The sequence below is a fragment of the Herpailurus yagouaroundi genome, unplaced genomic scaffold (genome assembly GCF_014898765.1).
Source record: "Herpailurus yagouaroundi ecotype Mexico unplaced genomic scaffold, PumYag 163, whole genome shotgun sequence".
In the NCBI taxonomy this organism is placed as follows: domain Eukaryota; kingdom Metazoa; phylum Chordata; class Mammalia; order Carnivora; family Felidae; genus Herpailurus; species Herpailurus yagouaroundi.
The window spans coordinates 40,587,921-40,612,937 of NW_024412404.1; the positions used below are offsets into that span (position 1 = coordinate 40,587,921).

The window sequence follows — 25,017 nt, forward strand, 5'->3', positions numbered from 1 at the left end:
AGGGGAAGGAATTAAACATTGATGTGCTGTGGAATACAGATCTGGATTTGATAGTTAGACTCACAAAACCTACTACTAAGTGGAAAGGCAACCAATACATGACAATAAAATATGTTTATATAGCGCCTTTCATCCAAAAGTGCTTTAGAGACTATATATGGAGAGGAACGTGGCAGCTGTTTAACAGCTGCACAGCAACTCTACACAACAGTTTAGTACAGGAAGTGAATAAGAATTCTGTATCCACCAGAAACAGTAGGGGGTACTTAGGGAGAGAGAACATAATTACTCAAATTGGAACCTGTCCAGAATCTGAGGACCTGCACACCTGTGCCTGCAAAAAGTGCCGTGGGAGCCTGTGTGAGCCCCCGGTCAGCCCCCTAGCTCTGCAGCCTGTTCAAGGCATGCCGCCTCCAGCAACATGAATCCTGTCTTTTTTATTCCTCATATACCCCCTTGCCGTGAACATCTTGACAGTTGAAGAAAGAAGTGACTCAAAAGGAGGAAAGTCACCTTTGAAAGTACTAAATTCTTTATCATGGTGTTCACCAAAGGCCCGGATGAGAAAATGGCCTAAGGTTAAAAGCAGCCGCCATTAGAAAAAGAAGATTAGGTGGGACACCAGGGAGCAGAGAATCTTTTGCACAACTCAGGAAAAAGATGAGAGCTAGCATTTGAAGCCAGTGTTCTGAATCGTGACTCTCAACATTTGGCAGTCTCTGCTCTGGAGAAGAGAGAGAGACGTTTCTTTGTCTTAAGACTTTGTTGGATTTAAAGCTCTTTCTTGCAGCACCAGACCTACTTTGCCTGTGTTTCACACATGTTTTTAAAGTGTGCACTTTAATTCATTTGCAGCTAAACTAAGTCTGGTTTATTGTGAAGTATAATTTATACACAGCAAGTTTTACCCTTTTTTAGTGTATTTTTTCTGAATTTTGCGGTGGGTAAATACCTCAGTCAAGATCTAAAATATTTCTATCGTCCCAAAAACGATGCCCCCTTCATATCAATCCCCTCTCCTCCACCCCTAGCAACTATTCTTCTGATTTCTTCCTAATAGTTTTGCTATCTTATGAATGTCATATCAAGTAAATCATATAGTATGTAGCTTTTGCATTTGGCTTTTTTCACTTCATTCTAGATTCATTCATGTTGTTGCATGTTTTAGTGCTTTTTTTTTTGTATTGCTGAGTAGTAGTCCATTGTGTGGATGAGCCAGTTTGTTTAATTGCTCACCAGTTTAAGGACATTTGGAATGCTTCCAGTTTGGGGTGATGCTGACAATATTCCCATACAGATTTTTGTGTATATATACTGTTTTCATTTCTCTTGGGTAAATACCCAGAGAGTAGGAGTGCAATTTCTGGGTCCTATGATAAGTGTGTGTTAAATTTACAAGAAACTACCAAGCTGTTTCCCAAAGTGCCATTTTGAGAATTCACAAATGCAAACCATTTTGTATTTCCATTGACTTAGTATGAGAGTCCCATTTTTCCACATCCTTGACCATACTCAGTATTGTCAGTTTTTTTAAGAATTATAGTAGTCTGAGTGGGTGTGTAGTGGTTGTAGTTTTAATTTGCATTTCTATGATAATTAATGGTGTAGAACATCTTCTTATTTGCTTATCTTCTCTTATGAAGCGTCTGTTCAAATCTTGTCCTCATTTATTTATTGAGTTGCCTTATTACGTTTTTAAAAACTGATTTATTGAGATGTAATCAACATACAATACAATGGACATATTTAAAGTGCACAACTTAATAAACTTTGACATAGGTACATACCAGTGAGACCATCCACTTCTGCTAAGATTGTGAACATATCTTCGTGCCCCCTCTGTAATCTCTTCTTCCCATCCCACCCCACTTCCTGCTATTCTAGTCCCCAGGCAGCCACTGATCTGCTTTCTGTCAGTATTGATTTGTGTGCATTTTCTAACTTTTATAAATGAAATCACACAGTATGTATTCTTTTTTGTCTGTTTTCATTAAGCCTAATTATATGTCATTGATTTGTGTCAATAGTTACATTTCTTTTTAAAAATTGCTGAGTAGTACTCCATTGCATGGTTATACCATAATTTCTTTATCCTTTTGCTGGATGATGAAAATGTGGGTTGTTTCCAGTTTGGGGCTATCATAAATAAAGTTTCTATAAACATTTATGTACAATAAAATGAACATATGCTTTGGTTTCTCTAAGGCAACTCATAGGAGCAGAATAGTTAAGTCATATGTCTCATATTTTTAGAACCTGCCAAACTGTTCTCCACAGCAGTTGTATCATGCAGTGGTGCATGAGAGTTCCAGTGACTCCACATCCTCACTAATCCTTAGTACAGTCTTTTTGAATCATTCTAATAGTATATTGTGGTACCTCATTGTGATTTTAATTTGCACATACCTAATGTTAATAATGTTGAGCATCTTTTCATGCATTTATTTGCCATCTGTATGTCTGCTTTGGTGAAGTATCTGTTTTGAATCCCTTGGTAACTTTTTTTTTAATTGACTGGTTTTCTTAGTGAGTTTTGAGATTTCTTTTACTTACTCAAGATACAAGTCCTTTAGGAGATACGTGATGCATACATATATTTTCCCAGTCCATGCTTTTTCATTCTCTTAAAAGTATCTTTTGAAAAACAGAGATTCTTCATTTTTATTAAGTCCAGTGTATCAACCTTTTCCATTATGGATTGTATTATTTGCAGTTATATCTTAAAAAAAAAAAATCTTTACCTAATCCAGTGTCACGGAGATCTTCCCCTGTGTTTTCTTCTAAAATTTCTGTAGTTTAGGCTTTACATTTTGGTCTGTGATTCATTTTGAGTTCATTTTTGTAGATGGTACAGATACGGATCGAAGCTCATATCCAGTTGTTCCAACACTATTTAGGCAATCCTCTGAATTGCCTTTGCAGCTTTGTCAAAAATCAATTGACCATATATGTGTGGGTCTACTTATGGACCCTTTCAGTTCCATTGGTCTTTTTTTTTGCCAGTATCATACTCTCTTGGTTACTGCAGCTTTTTATTAACTCTTGATGTCAGGTAGTGTAAGTCCTTCAACTTCGCTCCTTTTCAAATATTTTTGGGTCCTTTGAATTTTCATGTGAATTTTAGAATCTGTTTGCCAATTTCAACAACCAAAAAAAAAGTAAAAGGGCTGAGATTTTCACTTGGGATTGTGATGAATCTAGATCAGTTTGGAGAAAATTGACTTCTTAACAACACAGAGTCTTCTGGTCCATGAACACAGTATATCTCTCCATTTGTTTAGGTCTTTAAAAATTTCTCCAACAGTGTTTTTTATACCTTTCAGGGTAAATAAAGGTCTGACACATCTTTTGTCATATTTATCCCTAAGTGCTTTGTAATTTTAATGCCATCATAAATAGTATTTTTTTAAGTTTCGGGAGGTATTTAAAATTTCTAATTTCTAAACTGCTCATTACAAGTATATCAAAATACACTTTTACTTCTTTTATGATCTGTGTGCCTTTCATTTCTCTTTCTTGTTTTAAAAAAAATTTTTTTTTTCAACGTTTATTTATTTTTGGGACAGAGAGAGACAGAGCATGAACGGGGGAGGGGCAGAGAGAGAGGGAGACACAGAATCAGAAACAGGCTCCAGGCTCCAAGCCATCAGCCCAGAGCCTGACGCGGGGCTCAAACTCACGGACCGCGAGATCGTGACCTGGCTGAAGTCGGACGCTTAACCGACTGCGCCACCCAGGCGCCCCTCTCTTTCTTGTTTTGTACTAAGACCTTCAGTACAGTGTCAAAAGAATTGGGAAGTGTAGATGTCCTTATCTTGGGGAAAAGACAGTTGGTCTTTTACCATTGTGTGTGTGTGTGTGTGTGTGTGTGTGTATACATATATTTACATTTTGTATATGTATCTTGTATATATGTATATATTTTGTATATATGTATATACATACATGTATATATTTGTGGATACCCATTGATTAGGAGGTTTCTTTGTGTTCCTAGATTGCTGAGAGTTTTTATTGGGAATGGATTTTGTATAACTCCTTTTATGTGCATCGAAATGTTAAACCTAATTTTGTATCACTATAGATCCCATGAACATTAAAAGGATAATAATCAGGGACTACTGTGAACAACTCTGTGCCCCCAATTTGATAACCTAGATGAAATGGACCAATTCCTCGAAAGGTATAATCTTCCACCACTCACATAGGAAGAAATAGACAATCTGAATGGGACTGAATCAGTATTAAAGAAATTTAATCGATAATTAATAACAGAATAATAATTACAAAACAGAAAGCACAGGCCCAGATGGGTTAACTGGTGAATTCTACCAAATTTTTAAGAATGAATTAATACCAATTCTTCACAATCTTTTACAAAAGATAGAAGCAGAGTGAATACTTTGTAACTCCTTCTGTGAGGGCAGCATGACCCTCACACCAAAAACAAACAAAGGTATTACAAGAAAAGTACAGATGAGCCTGTCTCATGAACACAGATGCTCATCTATGAGCTCATTTACTTCTTGTGAAGAATGTAAAATGGTGCAGCCTCTATGGAAGGCAGTATGGGGTTTCTCAAAATATTGAAGATAGCATTACCATATGATCCAGCACTCCCACTTCTGTGTATATATCCAAAAGTATTGAAAGCAGAATCTCACGCATATGCAGTTCATATCAATATTATTCACAGTAGCCAAGAGGTGGAAGCAACCCAGGTATTCATCAGCAGATGAATGAATAAACCAATGTGGTGTATATATATGTACAGTAGAATATTATTCAGCCTTAGGATATATTGTCACATGCTACAACATGAATAAGATGTGAGGACGTTATTTCAATTGAAACAAGCCAGTCACAAAAAGACAAAATACTATATTATTGCACTTACATGAAGTATCTACAGGTGATCAAACCCAGAAAGTAGAATGGTGGTTGCCAGGGGTTGGGGGGAGGGGGAAGAGATAGGGAGTTGTTGTTCAGTGGGTATAGAGTTTCAGTATTGCAAGATGAAAAAGTTCTGGATGTTGATTGTACAACATTGTGAATGTACTTAACAACACTGAACTATACACTTAACGATAAATAGGTAAGATGGTAAATTTTAATTTACCATAATTCAAAATAAAATATTTTTTTTTAATTTTTTTTTTTTAACGTCTATTTACTTTTGAGACAGAGAGAGACAGAGCATGAATTGGGGAGGGTCAGAGAGAGAGAGAGGAAGACACAGAATCCGAAACAGGCTCCAGGCTCTGAGCTGTCAGCACAGAACCCGACGCGGGGCTCGAACCCACGAACCATGAGATCATGACCTGAGCCGAAGTCGGACGCTTAACCGACTGAGCCACCCAGGCGCCCCCAAAATAAAGTATATTTTAAAAATGCTAATGTAACGGCAAACACAATTGTATGACTAATATGAGTTTATTAGGCAGGAGTTTTTGGTAATGTCTTAAACTGTTTGCTTAAGAGCTAAGTGTAGTCTTGTCACTGTCCTTACATTTAGTGATTTCACAATAAAGAAAATTTCTGTAATTATTTAAAAATTAGTAGTATAAGCCAATAAAATGAAGTAACTCTTTTAAAAAACCTCATCAAAGTATTAGCAAATTGAATTCAACAGTGTATTAAAAATGTACACTATGACCTAGTGGTATTTATTCCAGGTATACAAAACTGGTTTAATACTTTTTTAAAAATCAACTATTTAATCCATCACATCAAAAAGCTAAAGAAGAAAAATCACATGGTTATGTCAGTAGATGCAGAAAAGATATTTAGCAGAATCCAGTATCCATTCATGATAAAAACTCTCAACAAACTAGGAATAGAGGGGAACTTCCTCAACTTCATAAAGAAAAATGCAAATTAAAACTCATAAAAAACCACTATTCACCTACCAGAATGGCTAAAATTAAAAAGATTGACAGTATCAGTTTGTTGGAAGATGTGGAGCAGCCGGAACTCTGACACACTGCTGGCGGCAGTATAAACTGGCACAACTTTCATAAAACTATTTCCCTGTACCCGCTAAAGCCAAACCTACCTCCTCTGTGGCCCAGCAGCTCTGTCTACCCAGGTGAAATGAGAGCATGTATCCATCAAAAAAACATGGACATAAATGTTCATAGCAGCTTTATTAAATAGCCAAAACTAGGTCAGGCCATATGTCCACCACAGGAGAAAAGATGTAGTGTGTTCAAATAATGAAATGCCAACCAGTAATTTAGAAAACGAACATTCCATGCAGTAACAAAGAGGAATCTTGCACTGTTGAGTAAAAAGATATATGCATTTATATATATATATAATTCACAAACAAAAAAACGAATTGATAATGAAAGCATTGGGGTGAAGGTAGTATTGAATAAGGGCCATGAGAGCATTTAAATTTTCATGAGTTTTGCAAGCCAGTTGACCTCACATGGGTAGCTTGAAATTAGCCACTGTAGGAATTTTTACATCATGAAAATACGCGAATGCTTTTACAAATTGGGGAGAATTTGTTGATAAACCATTTCCCAGCGTGCCTCATGTTACTGCTCATCAATCCTTGGCCTCTGACCATAGAAGGATCCAGCAGATACAGAAAGAGGATAAGGCCAGGTAGGTACTGAGCAATGTTCTCGTTCAGCCTAAACCAAGGAGAGGTAGCAGTGAGAAACCAGCATACTCTTTGACATGGCTCAGCTGTAGTGAATGTAACTTTGTACAAAATCAGCTGACCAATATTTGATTTTTCCGTTGTGCCTTTAATCCAAATTACTTTTTCTCTGTGTTCTTGAAACAGCTAAATATTAGAGAAAAATATCATCATACCATAGTCTTTCCATAGACTCCTTTTGACATGTTGCTGAATTTGTGTCCTTTTGATTTTGAGTAGTTCAAAAGTTTTTGTTTCTGCTGCTTTAGGAGCATTCTGGAAGAGTTTTCCGACTCCAGTTTGATGAATTCCAGATTGTCAGTAGTTCACATGATGACACAATCCTCATCTGGGACTTCCTAAATGATCCAGCTGCCCAAGCTGAACCCCCCCGTTCCCCTTCTCGAACATACACCTATATCTCCAGATAAATAATCATACAGTGACCTCATACTTGCCCAGGTATGAAAAAGAATTGTGTACATAGCACGGTGGGTAGGAATATTGGCTGTAAGGTGTTGCTAGTTCATAGAGCCTTCTCGCACCCTTTATCTCTACAATTCCTGTTAAGCAGGTAAAGCCAATAACATGAGACAGGGCTGGGGCTGCATATTGGACGCTGCCTTTCATCAAGGTAGCTAACCTCTCAGTTCTAGGTGATTGTTGAACTAGATCTGGATGGTCCTTATGTAGTAGAATGGATAATTCCCACCCCAGTTATCTGATAGGATTGTTAAGACAATAAAATGAGATTTGAATCCATTTCAAAACTAAGAGTAATGACCCATAAGCCTATGACTTTGTAGTTCCCATATCAAACCAGTTCCTGTAACAGAGACCCTTTAAACCAAGTAAATAATGTGTGAGTGGAAAATTTTCTTGGTGACATCTTTTGGCTGACTTCTCACAGCTCTGCTTTGTCAGTGTCATTGGATTATAAAAAGTGGCTTTTTTTATCGTCATCCCCCCTCTTCATGCCCTCCGAAAAAGAAAAGAACTGTCTTTTGACCTTGCAAGTAGCTCTGCAGTTGGTGAGAACTCTGGGTACTCTCCCACTCGAGTCTGCAACCTTCCTGTGCAGCAGGAGAACATCCTATGTTCTGGTATATTCAGATCGCACCCAGTGTCAGGCAGTTCAGATCCATTCATCAGGCTATCATTGGGCTAGGAAAGCTGCACTCCTGGGCAGTGTTGCTGTCGTTATGGTTTCTTATTCCCTATGCCTACCTCACTTCTATGGCAGAAGTAGAGATTTAGTACACTTTACTACACATCTTTTCATAGTGGTTCTTCTAAGTGGGGTGGCCTGTGCCCCTGCTGGGCTCACTTCATCGCTCGCTGCTCTCACAGAGGACATGCTGCTTCCTATCCCTCAGCCAAATCACACAGGCAGGTCTAGGTGAGAATCCCTGGGCAAGCAACTTCCAGAGCCTTAGACTCCTTACTGGTAAGATGGGTTGCAATCCCTATCTCACAGAGCTGTTGTGAGGATTGCCTTGAAATGTCATATGTAAAATGCTTAGAGCTTAGCACAGTGCCAAGCATAGAACAAGCCCTCAGTAAGAAGTGGTCATTGTTAGTAATACTATAATTGTCATGTACCCGTCCCCTCCTTTTGCCAAAATTTTCTCTTCATTGGATTGCTGTGGCATTTTGCCACTTAAAATATTCTTCCTGGTTCTCTGATTATGTCTCCTGTCTCCCCTCACCCCTAAAACACAGACATCACCGAAGAGTGTGTCTCGGGCTTTTCTTACTTTTTGAAGCTTCCTGTTTTGGTTGCCTTTCCTCAGCTCTCATCTCAATGTAGATGACTCTCAAACTTATATCTCTAGTCCCAACCTCTGTCTTAATCTCCATGCCACATTACCAGCCACTACCTACGCATCTGGCCTTGAAGGTACCAGAAGCCCATCCAATGCACATTTCTAACAATCAGACTTTCATCTGTTCTGCTGGGGCCCTCCAGCCAAGTGGCCAGACAGCTTCACCCAGCTGCCCCACTCATGCTGGTGGCACAGCTGTGCTTCTGGCCACTCGGGGCCAGAACCTCAGAGCCAGCCTCATCTACTGCACCATTACAGGGAGCGGGTGAGAGCTTGATGATATACCCACCAGAGTCACTCTTAATCTCAAGGCATCAGAGTTACCCTGCACGAGCGCTGGGGCCCTGGGCATGTCAGTGAGCCCCACCATGTCACTAGGCAGGCTACTTAGCCTTTGACAGAAGCTCCTGCTTGGCATGGGGAGAGAGCAGGTGATAGGAAGGACCTCTGAGCCTTTCTCCCAATTGACAGCTGAGTTAATATTCTTCTCTCTCAGAGCAAGTGAGAAACGTAGGGAAAGGGACTAATGACTCTGTGCTCTGTTTTCACACAGGACTCATTAAAGTTGCGGTATTTAACATATCTGCCAATACCAGGATGAGCAACAACAGTAACAATCAAACTACTACCCACTTCCCCGGACTAGCCGAGGAACGGGGATTTGAGACTCCTGTTGGGACACAGTTGGTCTGCAGTCGACCCAGGATGGTCTACTCAGCACAGCTGACTGCTTCCGTGCTGCTATCAGAAGATGTCTTTTATCTTTTGTGAATGATTGGAACTTTTAAACCTCACCTCACCTCCCTCCTCCTTTCCTCTCTGCACCTGTTTTTCTTCATTTGGTTCCAGACAAAGATGACTTATAAATATATTTAGTGTTTTGCCAGAATCTCTCTTGCCTTGCCGTTAAGCAGAAGAACTAGTTTCCCTGTATAGCCTTCTGGGAGACCAACTTCTAGGGGACAGGGGATACAACTTCAAGCCAGACAGCACCCAGTTTCTCCCTGTGAACTGCAGGAATGCCCAGCACCTGGCAGGATCAGCCCAGCCCCACTGTGCTTAAGAGGAGACAGCTGTCTTACGGCCTTTGGGGCAAGAAAGAAAGAGAGAAAACGAGAATCCACACTGGAAGATCTGGGCCTCTTTCCTTTCATCTCTTTCTCTGTTTCTGTCCCTCGTCCCCTCCTCCCCCGCCCCCCTTCAGCCTTTTTCTGCGCCACCTGAGAAGAAAGAGTATGAAGAGAGTAATCTCAGTTAACATGAGGCAAATCAGCGAGAAAATGCCACACCTGGAAGAGCTAAATGCTGTTCGGTCAAAATTTCAAACCCAAGCTTTTGCTGCAGATGACCCCATGTGGCAGCAGTGGGTTCTTAGAAGGTACCCCCATCGTATTTGCAACTTTTCTCTCTTCTTCTAACACCACCCCCTCCAAAAACGGTGTGGGGTGGGGGGGCAGAAATTGCCTGGGCTCCATCAATGGCTGCCTCTTTTCTGGACTCAGCAGTCTCCTCGATTCCATGTAGAGTGTGGAAAGGAGTTGCTGATTGCATTTCCTCTCATTAACAATTAGATGTGTAATAAAAAGCATTGTACTTCATCTTAAATCACTGGTAAGGCTCAGCCTAAAGAAAGGTTTGAAATGGCCGGAGCCAGTTGCTGGGTGCATTCTGCATAATGGCTCACATCTCTGATTTGCTCATCAGGGTCTGTGAGCACCCAGAGCCTATATCTTTGCCAAGATCACGATCAAAGCAGCTGAAGAAGTGGTCAGGGTTAAAAGTGGGTTTCTTTCTCATTTAGAACAGTAAATATCATCTCTCAAAAAGCAAGCTAATCATCTCAACCTTGCACTGTAGAACCTTCTTCACGCATTTCCCAAATCCCATATTTACAAAAGGGCAGAGTTGCCAAAAAGAGGATCAGGGTGAAGTTTGGCACACAGGGTTTACTAACGGGGCAGACACTGCCTTCTCTTTCCTTTTCTTCCTCCTCCGGCCTTATTTAACTCTCCACTCTCCCCAACCAATAAAATTTCTCTGGATGTTGGTAAGCAACATAAACAAATGGACCTCAGCAAGAGCCAGGCCAACCTGGCCACTTGAAAGGCAGCTGTATGGGCATCAGGTGCAGGGCACATGTGCCACCCCAACCTGGGAACACAGGGTATACTATCAGCATGTGCCCAGCGTGTTTCCCAGGGCAGGCATGGAGCTGCCCCAGCCATCTTGTGTGGCATGGGCGCACACATCACAGGCCCAGTGCCACACCGCCGTCTCTAGTTTCCCTTGGAAGCTGAGCAGTCAGGCCTGTCGTTTCTGTTCCTAATCAAAGCAGTTGAGTAAAAGCCCCTTTTAAACCAGCTGCTGTAGAAACATCAGAACAGGAGGCAGTTGCAGGTGACCTCAAAGCCAGACCACTTTTAGTTTAGCAAAGGGAAGAGGAAGAGAAAGCCATGTTCACTCTTCCCTCCTGATTTGACTGAATGTTGTTATTACATATTGGGAGGCAAGTTATGTATATGCATTTTTCCTTTCTGACTTCATGAGTGCTTTTAAGCTTTTGGTTCCAGGTTATATTCAGAAACTACTTCCCAGTGTAATATGTCCTTGCCTGGGAAATACTTTCTGAGTATAATTCCCTTCCCAGCTACCCAAATGCTACAGAGAAATGTCTTCTATTTAGCCATCATCAGAGTTCCTTGTCTGTTGTGTTGACTTTTTGGCTTTTTGCTTGGTTAAGGATTTTGCTACAGGTGAGGCAGAGGGCCATCAGCCCCGAATAACACACAGGTCAGGCATTAAAGAGGCATGGATTTCAAGCTGTTTGAAAATATTGTCCAATAGCCATAACTTTACTAGCCCTTCTATTATATGCTGCTGTTTAAACGTGGGAGCTGTTGAATATTCATTGGTGCCCGGGGTTTTGCTCTCCCATCTAGGTTCACTTTAAGGTAGATTGTTTCTTAGATTGTTTTGAGGCTTGTCCAGTACATCATAAATGAGATCGAGAGTGGACCCTGCAGTCTGGAGCCATTAGCTCCATCGAGGATATTCTCCAAGTTGTCCTCTGCTGCTGATGGAAATGGGAATGAAGTGAAGTGGTCTGAAAAACTGAGTCAGTCACATTTCTCAGCTCTGGGGGTCATTTACCAGTTCATTGTAGAAGAAATAATCAGGTAAGTAGAAGTTCATTTCCAGAGAAGGTAAACCCCACTTACCATCTCTGCATGATTTCAGTGGGAATTGATTATCACTAATCCCCAACTGGGCTAGAATAAATGTAAAGTTTGACCTTTTTAAAAAGAAAAGAGAAACAAAGAAAGTCTCAACACATTGAAAGGAATGGTAGAAAAGGAGCTAAAGGAGTCTCTTGACTCAGAAACGCCATGTCTCCATTGTAGCTTAGTGTCTTCTCACTAAAATTCCAGCATGGGCCTGAAAGAACTGTTTCATAAAGATGGGAGGAAGCTCCTTCAAAGGCGGGCACACAAGGAGTGAGTGCATGCACCTGCACCCAGGAGCTCTCTGGGCACGTGGGAGCTCTCCAGTCACACTGGGGCTGCTTGGACAAAACCAGCATGCCTTGCTGCACGTGTGTGTATTTTCACTGCTGAGAACATCCTTTTCCTTTGTTCTGTGCAATTTGAAAGTGGACATGGATTGTGAATGGGAGGCGTTTTACACTTGTCCCTTGGCAAGATTTTTTCTGGTGACTCTTCACCAGAAACTTCAGAGACAGGACTCTCTGAACTCTATTGACATGTAATAAAGTCTGGCCCTCATAACTTGCTTCTGAACTAGAAAAAACCCTGGGACCCCTAAATCATTCTGTTTTCTGCTTGAGTAAGAAAAATCCTTTTTATTTTTCTTTTGTAAAGTCATAAGCTGAAGAGAAGAAAATATGCACTCTTCTCCCCTGCTGCCTTCTGGTACCCATTGGTCAGAGCAGCTGTGGTTGGTCTACTCTTTACTTAGCACTTGATTGTACATGGAAACCAAGGACTTGGGGTGGAGGGGGGTGGATATTGGAAATAATTAGAGTGGTTTTTTCTCCTTCCTAAAAGTAGATTAGATACCTCGGTATTGTTGACCTTCTTGGCATCTTCCATTTACTGTAGATGGTAATACCTTCCTGCCTGAAGTGCAAGCCATCCAACCCAGAATAGTGCAGGCCTGAGAGCCTAGGCTGCAAGCTTAACTCTGGAGGAATCCAAAAGTACTTCCTGGCGGAAAAGGGGATGCTTAGATACTCACCACCTGTGACCATCATGCTCTTTGATGATCAGGTTTACCCTATCACTTTAATCCACATTTCCGATCTCCTTCCCTATTTGGATGAGTTGGACAGACTTTCCGAGAACTGGACAACATGAAAAGGTGCCCTTGCTTCTCTTTGCCTTCCTCTTTTCTCTCCTAGAATAACTCTCGCTTGTAACAAGCACACCCAAAGCCTGCAGGCTGAGTTAATCTCCCTGGGCTGATCACTGACCAAGCAGAGCCTCTTACTTTACCATTGTCTCCACATAATCAGTGCCAGAAAGATAGCCGTCTCCAGGGTAATAAAGCTGAGTTTTGCTTCTTGCTGTTTTTATCTGTACTTCATTTGTGACTTCAGAATCCTTGGAACTGAGGAGAGAAACCAAAAAAGCACGATTATGGCTGCCTGATTTCCAGTGGAACTTCCCGGAAACCTCTTCTGTTGGAAGTTGAGTACCTATGATCTAAATTTTCCTGGAGAAAATTAGATGACCTCTAAAAGATGTGCTCTCCAGCCCACCCAGCTGGCTCTCTCAGCTCCTGGTTGGCTATGTGTGTATTTAAGGATCAGTGCAGTAAATGGCATTATAAAGCGTCCCTTCCCCTCTATCCTTTTCTCCTCTTGGACACTGAAGGAAAAGACCAACAAGGAGGGTTAGACCTTTGGGTACCAAGGAAACTAACACCTTCCCAAATCACTCAAGCCCATTCAGACTGTTCTGAGGGACGTTCGTTGGACTTCAGCTATGGGGCAGGCCTGCCTGACGAGTGTGAGCTTCCCTGAGAGCTTTTGATTGACTCAGCCCTCTGTTCTCTAGACTCCTAAGTACTGACTGCTTTGACTTCTGTGGTTATGTTATCGTGATATGTAGTCAAGGTACCAATATGTTCACAACCTAGGATCATGGTAAAATAGTGTGTTCTGGTTTTTTTTTTTTTTTAACTGTTCAGAAAAAAAAAAGTAACTTAAATTACAAATATAAGATTAAAGTGAGTTTTCTAAGTGTCTTGTCTCTTTGCCCCAACATCAAGAGGACAATGAGTTTCGATATACAAATTGAGGGCATGCACAGATACCTTTTAAGATAATCTGATGTGAGAAAACAACATTTAGAGAACTCAGGGCCAAATGGTGTGAATAATTATGGGACCCCTGGCAGACAGTGTTCCAAAGTGATACCTAATTTGGGAACTGGTCACCATGGCCTCAGACTGCCCCATCCCAGCCTGAGCCTAGAACTTAGGTTTTCCTCTGCCTCCTTAGTGGGTGAGAGGACAGGTTTCCCCTGCATCCCCTTCAATCAGTTTCAGGAGAGGTGAGCTCACATTCAGGAGCAATTTCCAGAGAAACTCCCAACAAACTACAAAAAGGAAGGGAGTGGGGCAGAGTGCTTGGCTGTCTCAGTCGGTAGACGATGCAACTCTTGTTCTTGGGGTTTTAAGTTCAGGCCCCACGTTGGGTTTAGAGATTACTTAAAATCTAAAAAAAAATTTTTTTTTTGAGAGAGCGTGTACATGAGGAGGGAGAGAAGAGGAAGAGAGACAATCCCAAGCAGGCTCAGCACCACCCAGCACAGAGCCCAACATGGGACACGATCTCACGACCGGAAGCATTGGCCATCTGGGGCAAAACTGCTTCTCCAGGTGAACCCATCCGTCTCTCTCCTTAAACAAAACCTCGGGGGGGAGAAAAAGAAAATCTTGGGAGAAGGGTACAAGGTTATAAGCATGATGGACTCTACTCCCTCTTGCTTTACATTTGGGAGCTTTTAGAGGTCGTGCTCCTCCCTGTTTGACTAGACTCCCTGGATCTGTCAGCCTGTGATCTCAGTGCTTATACCTAGACTGAGACTGTGCTCCTGAGAGCTCTCTCAGACTGTTAGATATCAGGGCCCCAAGTGCAGAACTACGCTGCTAGAACTGGAGACACGTCAGAGCCTCAGGTGCACCGGCATTTTGCAGGTGGGGAACCTGAGCAGCAAAAAGGGGGCCTCCTCACATTGCCTGAGACCACACTGGAGTTTCCTGCCGAACTACTAAGGACAGGGAGGGAGGAGCCCACAGAGACCAGGCCACTGGTCAGTTGTCACCAGCTAGGTTCCTGAGCCCAAAAGTGAGCAGAGGCTGGGCCTGGATTTTATGGGTCTCACCTTCAAACCAGTGTCAAGAAGGTTGGGGTCTTGTAGGGCATGCCCTTGGAAGACTCAGCGCTGAAGTCACTGTGTCCTAGAGCGAGACTGGGCTTGGAATCCCTCTCCCTTTGAAACCTAGAGCTGCCCCACCATCAGCAATGACTAAGGGAGGAGACCTCTCTTCCCCCTGATTGGCTCTTGCCAATTAAGAGCATTTTATTAGGCTGCTAATTAAAGGCACTTCGTTAGCAGCGGGAGAGGCCGGGTGGGTGCCTGGTGAGATGGAGCTGAAGCCAGGAGAAATTGTTTTCCTCCCCCCGTGGAAGCCGAGCTTCTCAGGGAACCCTCTCAGTCCCCCAACGTTTCCTGCTGCGCCTGCCACACCCCTTGCTTTCAATTAGCAGCTCTGAGGGGAGTGAGGTCATTACCAAGCCCAGGTGGAGAGCTTCCCCTGCCTAAGGACACATGAGGCCCTCAGGTACTGCGCCAGTCTGTCCGGGCACCTTGTTTGGAGTGAGCCAGGGAAGGAGAGGCTAGGCCACCCCAGGGCTTGTGTTCTCCCCAGTAACAAACGGCCCACACCAAGGCTATTGCTAGTGGTCACCTGGTGAACAGGATGACCGGTAGCTTGGTCACATGGTGTGAGTCTCCACGCCCCCTTCCTCACCAAAGGCTCACTATGTTATTAGCAAGTGTAACCTTCCTACCGGTCACTTTGCAGGAGCTGCACCCACATAGACCCAGAGTGGGTCCGGGATGAGGAAGGGCTGATGGGTTTACAATCCCAGCCACACAGACCCTGAGAGGACTCTAGTCCTGAGCTCATCACACAGCTGAGGCACTTCCCCTGCGTGGTCCAAGTGAGCCTAGGCAAGCCCTCCAGCCTGGCTCTGACTTGGCACATGGGGGCTGGCATGCAGGGTCAAAGTTAGCCCCTCTCCAGAACCCTCCCTGTCCCGCCTTGCTGCCCTCTTCACCCCCTCACTTAACTGCAGAATTAGCACCAGCCCAGACTGGGAGGGCAGATTTATGGCTAGGCCTGCCTCCCTCCATTTAACCCAAGGCCGGCCCTGGCTCCAGACACTAAATTAGATTTTTGACAATTAGAGAGACTAATGGGCACATAGCCATCCCCAGAGCCAGATATCCAGCAAGGCCGTCCTTTAATATCCACCACTGCCCAGCCAGCTCCTCCTGGCCGACCTCCTCTCTTCCCAGGTGGGCATTTCTCTCCCAGGCCCTGTACCCCTCTGCCCGGGCTCTGCGTGCACCACTGAGGTTCCTCTGGTTCCTTCTCCCTTGATTTTCTTACCCCTCCCTCCTTCCCACCACTTGCCCCGTGCCAGCTCTATTCTGGGGCTCTGTCCCTCCCATCTCTCCATCTCCGCTTTCACCAGGGCCCATCCCTCTGCAATCTTTCCATCTGTGCCTAGCGGACTGCAAGCCCCTTGAGGGCAGGTGTTTGTGCCCTATCCGTATCCTACATGCTCAGCCACCAGTGGGTGCTTTAGTAAATGTTTCCTGAACCTGCCTCCCGCCCTCCTCCCCCTGAGCCCCTAGACCTCCAAGGCCACCCACCCTGCCCTCCTGGCCCCAGTCCCAGCCCTGCTTCTGGCCCGGCTCTGCCCCAGCACAGGCTGGAGCCCCCTTCCCTGCCGCCCCTCAGCTCTGGCCAGTCTTGGGCTGGAGGGGTAATGAGATTGCAGTAAGTGGTGTTGGGGGGGGAAGCTGCTCACATTCACTCAGGCAGACTCATAGCTCTGTCAGGCTGATTGGTCCTGAGTGGAGACGCAAACGGCCCCCCACGGACACGCTGAGATTGGTTATAAAATTACAAGCATTTGTTCTGCTGTCAGTGGCCTTCCCTCCCTCCCCTCTGCCTGCCTGCCTGGGCTCCTCCTTGCCTGCCCCCCCCCCCCCAGCCCTATCTCCCCTGGGGTCAGCCCACACACCCTGAGGGACCCTGGCCAGGGGCCACCACAGCAGATGAGGCTGAGGCCACCAAGCTCCCCATCTAGGCAGGCCTTCTTGCCTTGACCCCAGGATGGTCAAGCTTAGGCTGGCCCCAGAGTGACCTGACCCTGTGCTCAATGTTTCCTATTCCCTGAGAGTGCAGATGAGGGCCCAGGGCAAATAGGCCTTGGAATCCAGATGCTCAGACCCCAAGTATGGGAAGGCGTCCTGAGGCCAGGCATCCCAGACAGCTGGTGCCCACAACTCCTGAGGTGGCCCTGGGTAAGGGTAGGGGGTGTGTGGAGGGCGTAGTCAGAGGCCTTCCCTCCTGAAGATCACTGGGAGGAATCCACCTCTTTTCCCTTCATGTGGCCAGTCCCCTGCCCGGTACCCTGACCCCATATAAGGACAAATCAGCCCTCAGGATAGTACCCCCCCACCCCAGTCCCTGATACCTGGGACAGACCTAAGATCCAGTATGGCCCACTAGATGCCCCAGTGTTGTTACCCTATACCGGGTGAGTCCTCTTGGCCTGGCCCCTGCACTCACCCTCTAGGGCCAAGGATCAATGACCATGAGCCCAATTATTCCCCAAGCTGGTATGCCTTGAAATTCTATTTTGTGCTCTGGTGATACTCCCGGAGAGATACCTGCTCCTCACTGGCCTTGCTCACTTACCTGCCTAGTCCCTCTCGTGCCTCTTCCACCCTCCATCGTCCAATAACCTTGGCTTCCTTCCACCCTCAATCCTCCAACAAGGCCCCAGCCCCTGGCCCTTGCCTGGCCCCTCAGGGCCTCAGTATCTGCCTTCCTGTCTGTCACTATCCTGTCAGGAGGCATCAGGACATCCTATAGCCAGCTACGGAGTGCTGCAGAGGGGGATGGTTCCCTAGCTTGGACGAGGGAGCTTTTCGGGGCAATGTGTCCTGGCTGCCGGCTGCAAGGTGCCTTCCTGCCATCCGTCATTCATTCTCAGCCCGGAATGTATTTGCTGTAATTACATCTTTAATTAGGGTGGTGACGGCTCATTGTTCACCAACAATGATGGATCAGATCCTCCTGCTTGCCATCCTCCCTCTGTCCAGCACCATCCAGGTCAGCTCTCCCCCAGCTCAGGTGGGGAAGAATGCAAGAACTTGCTCTCATCTCACTGAGGCCCATGAGCTCCATTCCAGTAGTGATTATGTCCTTTTAGACCCCTGGGGATTCCCAAAGGACTGCTTAGACTCTGATCCCTCCACCCAGGGCTCTCTTCAAAAAGGCAATGCCACCGGGTGTCTCCTTGGTCCAAACTGGCCAGGGAGGAGGTGCTCTGTTGCCCCTCTCCATCCCCAGGCTGGGCCCTGAGCCACCCATTCCTCATCCACATTCTGGCAAGCACAGAAAACCTTCCAACTCTAAGCTGTGGGACATGGGTGGGCATTCCTATCTCCAAGCTCTCCTGTGCATTAACCAGGTCTCCAACCAAGGCCTCCACTGCCACATGCTTACACTCACCAAGACCATGGGTTCAGGCCCAAGTCTGCACATGGTGGATGTTCGATGACTCAAATGAATGGATCAGTGAGGGGAGATGTGTTCTGGGAGGATGGGGCCTAGAGATCCTCATTGGAGGCCATGGGCTGCTTGAAGCCCAGGGTTCACAGAGGGGCCAGGATGGGCAGTTAAGGCCCAGGACTCTTGAGGAGGCCTTGTGGGGGTAAGAACCCTAATCTGGGTTAAAATTCCAGCCTGGCACCTTCTGGCTATTATATGACATTGGGTGAGTTCCCTAACCTATGTCTCAGTTCACTCTATAAAATGGAGATAAAAGCAGTGCCCTATTTCATAAGATGGCTGCAATTTCATTGAGATACTGCACATAGAGTCCAGGCTAAGATGGTAGCAGCTGCAGAGAACTCATTTCTGTTGTGGTACCAGGAGCTAGGCGGTAACCTCCATCTTGGTTTGGGGAAGGCCTCTCCTACTCCAGGCACTGTTGGGCACAGTGAGCAGGGCTGAGATAGGGTTGGTGTAAGGCGCACAGTAGTTGCTCAGGACGTGCTTGCTGATACAAATTGGCCAACCTCCTTTCAGAACTACAGGGCCTTTCCCCAGTGTGGTCAGAATCTGGTCAGAGTAGGGGTCCTGCTGAGAGAGGCCACCGTGCCCTGGCCTGATACAGAAGGAGGGGCTGGAAGGGAGATCCTGGGGGCCTAGAAGGGGAGCCTAGCCTGTACCTTATCTTTAACGGTGCTGAGCTTCAGGGAGGGGAGAGGAGGGAGGGGAGACAGATGGAATCCACCCTCTGCCCCTTCTACCTTCCAGCTCTAAAATTCTATGACTTCCCTCCCTCTGTGGGGCCTTGTCTTCTTCCACAGAGCCTCCCTACTCCCAGGGGTGGCCCCCTCTGCAGTCCCTCTTCCCCAGTGACCCTCTCCACCCTGTAGGGGCCCCCCCCCCCCCGCCAGGCTAACTCCAAGGCACAGGCAGGAACGATGAGCCGTACCTAGCGGTAAGTATGCGCAACATTACATATGTATATTGGAGAGTAAATAACCCCAAAAAGCGCCTTGTAAATAGACTCCGAGTTTATCCTTTATTAATGAGGCACCGAGTGCCCTGCTGTTTTAGAGCAGCGAGACTTTCATAATATCAAAACCTAAATTACACTTGCGTCTCTCATCCCAGAGACGAGCATCTTTAGGCTCTGTTTGCAGAGTGAGTAAGCAGGGATCCCTCCCTGCCTGCCTGGGATTTGTTGACACCTTTCTCCTGGTTGGAGGGAGGGTGGATGATGTGCACCCACACTGGAGTCCTCAGAGGGCTCTGTGTCTGAGGCTTCGCGGTCCAGTGGGTGAGGGCCACCAGGAATGCCGGCCTTCATTCTGTGTACAGAGTTTACAAGATCGAGGGGTAGCCTCAGGCTCTGGGGTTCAGAGGCCTGGGATGAGGCAGTGGACACTTATGGGCAGGCCCCGTGGCCAACTTACTCCCCATCTCTCAGCTTCAGTTTCCCCATGTGTAAAATGGGGACAGCATCTTCTTCATAGGCTGGTTGTGAGGAGTCAGTTAATGGGTCAGAGGTGGGGGTCCGTGCATAGTAGGTGCTTGGTAAATGTGAGCTGTGGTGGTGGTGGTGTAGACCCAATTCGCTCCCTTCTTTAGAAGAGGACACCATTATCTCCTCTTCATTTCCTGGATCAGACCACGTGTGGGGCCACAGAGCTCCAGCTGCATCCTGGCACCAAGGGCCTGTGCTGAGAGGGCATACCAGGGTCACCCCAGCATGATCAAGATGTGACCTACCATTGCCCCCCAGCCCTGAGCAAGGAGCAAGGAGCCTGCACCGTCTTGGCCCCTGTGGTGGCCCAGGTCCAAGGGCCCTCTCAGGCCGCTTGGGGATTGTGCCCACCAGATGCCAGGCCTGAGCCAAGCCAGGCTAGGTCGGCAGGTGGACAGGCAGGCGCTGTGTGGGCAGGATTTACAGCCTGGCCGGCCAGGCTCCTGGTGCTCTGGTGGGCGTCATGTCGAATCTGTCCCATTATATGGACAGTTGAGTTTAATAGTCATTGTGTGCTTGCTCAGAGCCCAGCAAACATCGCGGGGCGACACCCCCTCCATGCGAGCCGCCCGTTCCCCAGCCACACGGCCCATCCGTACAGTAAATTAAAAATATGAATCACTTCTCCCCACTGCCTCCCCAAACGCTCATCTTGTCAGCCTCTATGTTGCCTTCATTTGTATTACCTTAATTTAATGTTAATTATGGTCTTCATTTACAAGGAACAAGCGAGCCCTGCTCTGCCAGGGGACCTTGCCCCCACCCTCTCCCCCTCAGCCCAGGAGGGAAAGGATGGGGGAGAAGGGGAATTTGGGGGGCTACAAAAGAGTGAAGAAAGGAGTTAGGGGGGTGGGTGGGAGATGAGATCGGGTCCATCAGTGGCTGGTGGCCACTCAGGGAGGGACTAGGAAGACTCCCCACCTCCACATACCCTGTCTTCAATCATTTATTCATTCAACAGCTATTTATTGAGCACCTAATATGTGCCAGACAACTAGGGACTAGCAAGATTGGGGAAGGAGATGTCTCCCTCCCTGATAAGGGCTAATGGCGTCCCCTACACCATCCTGAAGTGAATATGCCAAAAGGCAGCATCAGGAACACATTATCCATGCCCCAGGTGAGCTGGTACCTGAGCCAGCCAGGGGGCATAGGATATGGGCAAGAGTTGTTCTCGCCCTTCCAAACTCACCTCTTGGCTACCAGTGCCATGCCTACCCCAAACTGCTTCGCACCCTTTTCAGACAGGAAGTTCTTTCTGGAGTCTTTCCTGAATCCCTCTTGCTGCAAATCAGCCTAGGCTCAGAGCCTGAGTAGAGCCAGGAGTGGAAGGGTGTCTCCCCGGCTACACTGTCTCTGGAGGGTTGGAAGGAAAGCATCATGAGGACCACCACCCATCACCCCACCATCCACCATCCCGCCACCAAACATCACCTCCACCACCCCAGGACCCCCACCATCCAGCCCCGCAGACTTGTCCAAAGTCCTTGGGTCTGAGAAGTCTGGGAGGCCTCAGAGCAACCATGTGGCTGTCCCTGCACTGCCACACTCTGTCAATAGGACACACAGTCACACACAAGCCTGTAGAGCCTGCAAGGGGCTCAGTAAATGTTGGTGGCTGATGTCACACATGTGCACACAGGGAGCTGGCAGAGGGCCACCTGCACTCAAGCTGCCATTAACCACGAACCAGCCCCTCCCCCCAGCACATGTCTCCTCAACTGGGGAAGAGGATCTCCAGCTGGGAATAGCTGCTTGACAGATGAGGCTGTTCTGAGTGTGTGTCTGCATGTGTGTCCGTCTCTGAGGAGCTTTGATCCACACATAGGGGCATGTGTCCCTCCAGGTTTGGTGTGCCCCTTGGGTTCGTGTGCCCGTTTGTATGTGCAAGAGCGTGTGTCCAGCAGGACCACAAGCATGTGTGCGCGCCTGTGCTCATGCACACGACACCCCGCCCGCCCCCCGCCCCCCGCGTCCGCCCCGCCTGTCAACGGCGCTGATGACATTGGCGCAGAGGAAAGTGATGACAAATGCCCGTTATCAGCGAACGAGGCCGATGACAAATGGGCGGGCGCCCGAGCAGCCCCATTACGCTGTAATAACAGAAGATGGATGGCCTGGCGCCCCCCCACCCCCACCCTTACCCCCTGCGCCGGTAACGGGAGCCGATCTGGCTCCGCCCGCCCGGGAGGGAGCCATGCTACCCGCCTGGCCGCCAATCACGAAGGGCCCGAGCCGCCCAGGCCTAGGAGCCAGGAGCCCACGCGGCCGCCCGCGGCGGCGGAGGAACAAAGCGGCGAGCTCAGCGGGAGCGCTAGGCGCACTGGGCAGGCCTGCCGGCGGCCAGGACACGCAGCTGTGCACACACATGGTCCGCACACGCGCCAGCCGCCTGTGTCCTTGCACAGTGCACCTGCAGCTCCTGTCCAGGCACAACCCCCACCTCACAGGACCAGAGACGCATGTTTTTGTGCCATGCATGGGCATACATCTGCCATCCAAATCTGGGTGCATACCCACCAACATAAATCCATGCACCTGTGGTTAGTACACACGCCTACAAAAACACCACTTACCTCCGTGCACATGTATGCCCCCAACATGCCTGTACATCCATGGATATGGAGGTATGTGTACACATAAGCAGAAATGCTTGTTTGTGGACACAACCCCTACATACAAGCTCTGCGCACACAATTCAGGGTTTCCAGACACACACACACACACACACACACACACACACACACACACACACAGCTGTAACAACAAATATTAACTGAGCCCCTACATGTCAGCTAGGTACTGTGGAATTTACAATGATGAATATGACATCATCCCTGTCTTCCAGAATTCTAAGTCTATGAGAGGCAGCAGACAAATGGCTATGAATGAAGGCAGAAGATGATTTGTGCTTTGACCCAAGTACTTAGTTGTGACGTGAGATCTCCAACAGAAAAATCAGAAAAGTTTTCCTGGAGGAGGTGGCTAAAGGAAGAATGATTTCTCAAAAGGAATTGAATTCTGTTAAAAAAAAAAAAAAAAAAAAAGGTATGAAAATGGGAACCTGTAGGGAGTGTTTGGGGCCGAGGAGTCTAAGGGGCCAGGAGTGCAGGCAAATGGCACTGGGTGAGTGTCAGCGAGAAGTGAGGAGACTTGTCATCACATAGACAAGAGTCAGGAGGCTGCAGTTGGGAAGAGCCTGGAGGCTAGAGGGCCAGCAAGGAGGCCGAGGCAGGTCCACATGAGGGACCTGTGAGGCCTAAGTCAGCACCAGACATAGAAAAGGGGAGGGCAGGGGCACCTGGCTGGCCTGGTCAGAAGAGAATGTGACTCTCAATCTCTGGATTTTGAGTTTGAGCCCCACGTTGAGTAAAGCGATTACCGAAAAAAAAAAAAAAAAAGAAAAAAAAAAAAGAGAGAAAACCAAGAGGTCAATGAATGGGAAAGGGCCAGCCAGGGACAATTTTACAGGCATATGAACAGTGCAGTCCCAGGGGGCCCTGCATTTAGAAGGGCCCCGTGCTTGGTTTAATGCTGTCTTGAAATTCTTTATAATTTTATAATAAGGAGTCTGAATTTTCATTTGGCCATGGGGCCCCAAAATTATGTAGCCAGTGCTGGAGCCAGGCTGATCAAGTAAGACAGTATAAGAAGCAAGTCTGATATGTGAGAGTCTGGATGTGGATTGAGGGGCTGAGGTGATGGGTAATGATTAGTGTCTCTATCCCCAGAAGTTGGTGCCTTGCATCTGCCTCTGCTCATGCTTGGTTCTGCTCCCCGGGGAATCCACTCACTGCCAGACACCACAGACATACCTATTCTGTGTACTCCCTTCACTAGACTATAAGCTCCCCAGTGCTGCCCCTATGTCCCCAGGTCACCGCACATGATTGCCACTCAATACCTGTTTGTTGAAGGAATAAGCAATAGCGTGAATGAACGAGCACACACAAGTCCATATATGTACACCCACCGGGAGTCTGGTCCCCAACATGAGGGGTACATGCAGGCCCATTCCCCATTGCCACCACCCAATACTTCCTCCAGGGTTGTTCTGTTACCCTGTGTCTACTCTGGGGAAAGAATGCCCTTGCCTCAGTGGCCTCCTCACTGGGTGTCTCCTTTGCAAACAAAGCAGGGCAGGAGTTCAGGATGAGCTGATGGGGCAGGAGCCCAGGATCCTGTAGTGACCGGGAGGGAAGACGCTATGACGTGAAGCCAGAGGACGTGAATTCAAATTTCAGTTCCTCTCTCTGCTGACTATGCTTCTGAGCTCCAACTTCTTCATCCACAAAATGGGACTATAAGGTGGAAAAACATTTATATAGGCACCTTGATGCCAACAGAGATTATTAGGGGAGATTTTTCTATCAGGTCAGGTATTGAAAGAATTACTTCCTTCCTTTCAACTCTGGGGTTCCTGAGGTGTCAAAAATAGACTGGGGACCCAGAGGATGACCCAGGTGACCTCAAATAGGAGGAGGGGAGTGGCCAGACTGGGAGAAGAAGGCTTTGGTCCACTATCAATAGGAACCAGATGTGGTGCCTGGGTGGCTCAGTCAGTTAAGCGTCTGACTTCGGCTCAGGTATGATTTCGCGGTTTGTGAGTTCGAGCCCCGAGTTGGGCTCTGTGCTGACAGCTCGGAGCCTGGAGCCTGCTTCTGATTCTGTGTCTCCTCTCTGCCCCTCCCCCACTTGTGCTCTGTCTCTCTATCAGAAATAAATAAATGTATAAAAAATTTAAAAAAAAAAAAAGGAACCAGATGACCTAGGAATTGAGACACGGACAGGCCCCTGCTTCCCCAGCCCACCTGCAAGCAGGGACACAGGCCGAATATGAGGTGTCCCCAGGACTGAAGTAAACACCCTCCCTTTGGGTAGCTTGGAGTGAGGGGAGGCAGAGGACATCTCCAGAGATATGGGCCAAGGGAGGGAGCTAGGTGGAGGTGGTGGAGTAGAGGGCACCCCCTCCCTATTTTCTGCACTTTCTCCCTATTTCTCTCCCTGGGAGAGAAAGGCAGGTGCCCTGCCTTCTGCCTGACAGGAACTGACCTGGTAACTTTAGCTTCCCAACATGTGACCTACTCCTGTCTACAGAGTAGGGGGAGTGGGAAGTATTTCCTGGACAGGGCACCTGTCTCCTTCACCCTCAT

General features: G+C 47.0%; 1 protein-coding gene across 6 annotated transcripts in view; it reads left to right on the top strand.

Annotated features, from left to right (window-relative positions):
- Window positions 1-13,683, top strand: part of BTRC (beta-transducin repeat containing E3 ubiquitin protein ligase) — a 183,981-nt gene extending 170,298 nt beyond the window's left edge. For 4 of the 6 annotated variants that reach the window (XM_040486216.1, XM_040486217.1, XM_040486218.1 and 1 more), the window contains 2 exons: window positions 6,922-7,114; window positions 9,032-13,683. In XM_040486216.1, the coding sequence (XP_040342150.1) occupies window positions 6,922-7,083 (162 nt within the window). In that variant the 3' untranslated portion in view covers window positions 7,084-7,114; window positions 9,032-13,683. Of the gene's footprint in view, window positions 1-477; window positions 3,361-4,084; window positions 4,664-6,921; window positions 7,115-9,031 lie in introns of those variants that run through there. The other 2 variants (XM_040486220.1, XM_040486219.1) reach the window with 2 other exon arrangements.
- Window positions 13,684-25,017: the final 11,334 nt, after the last annotated feature.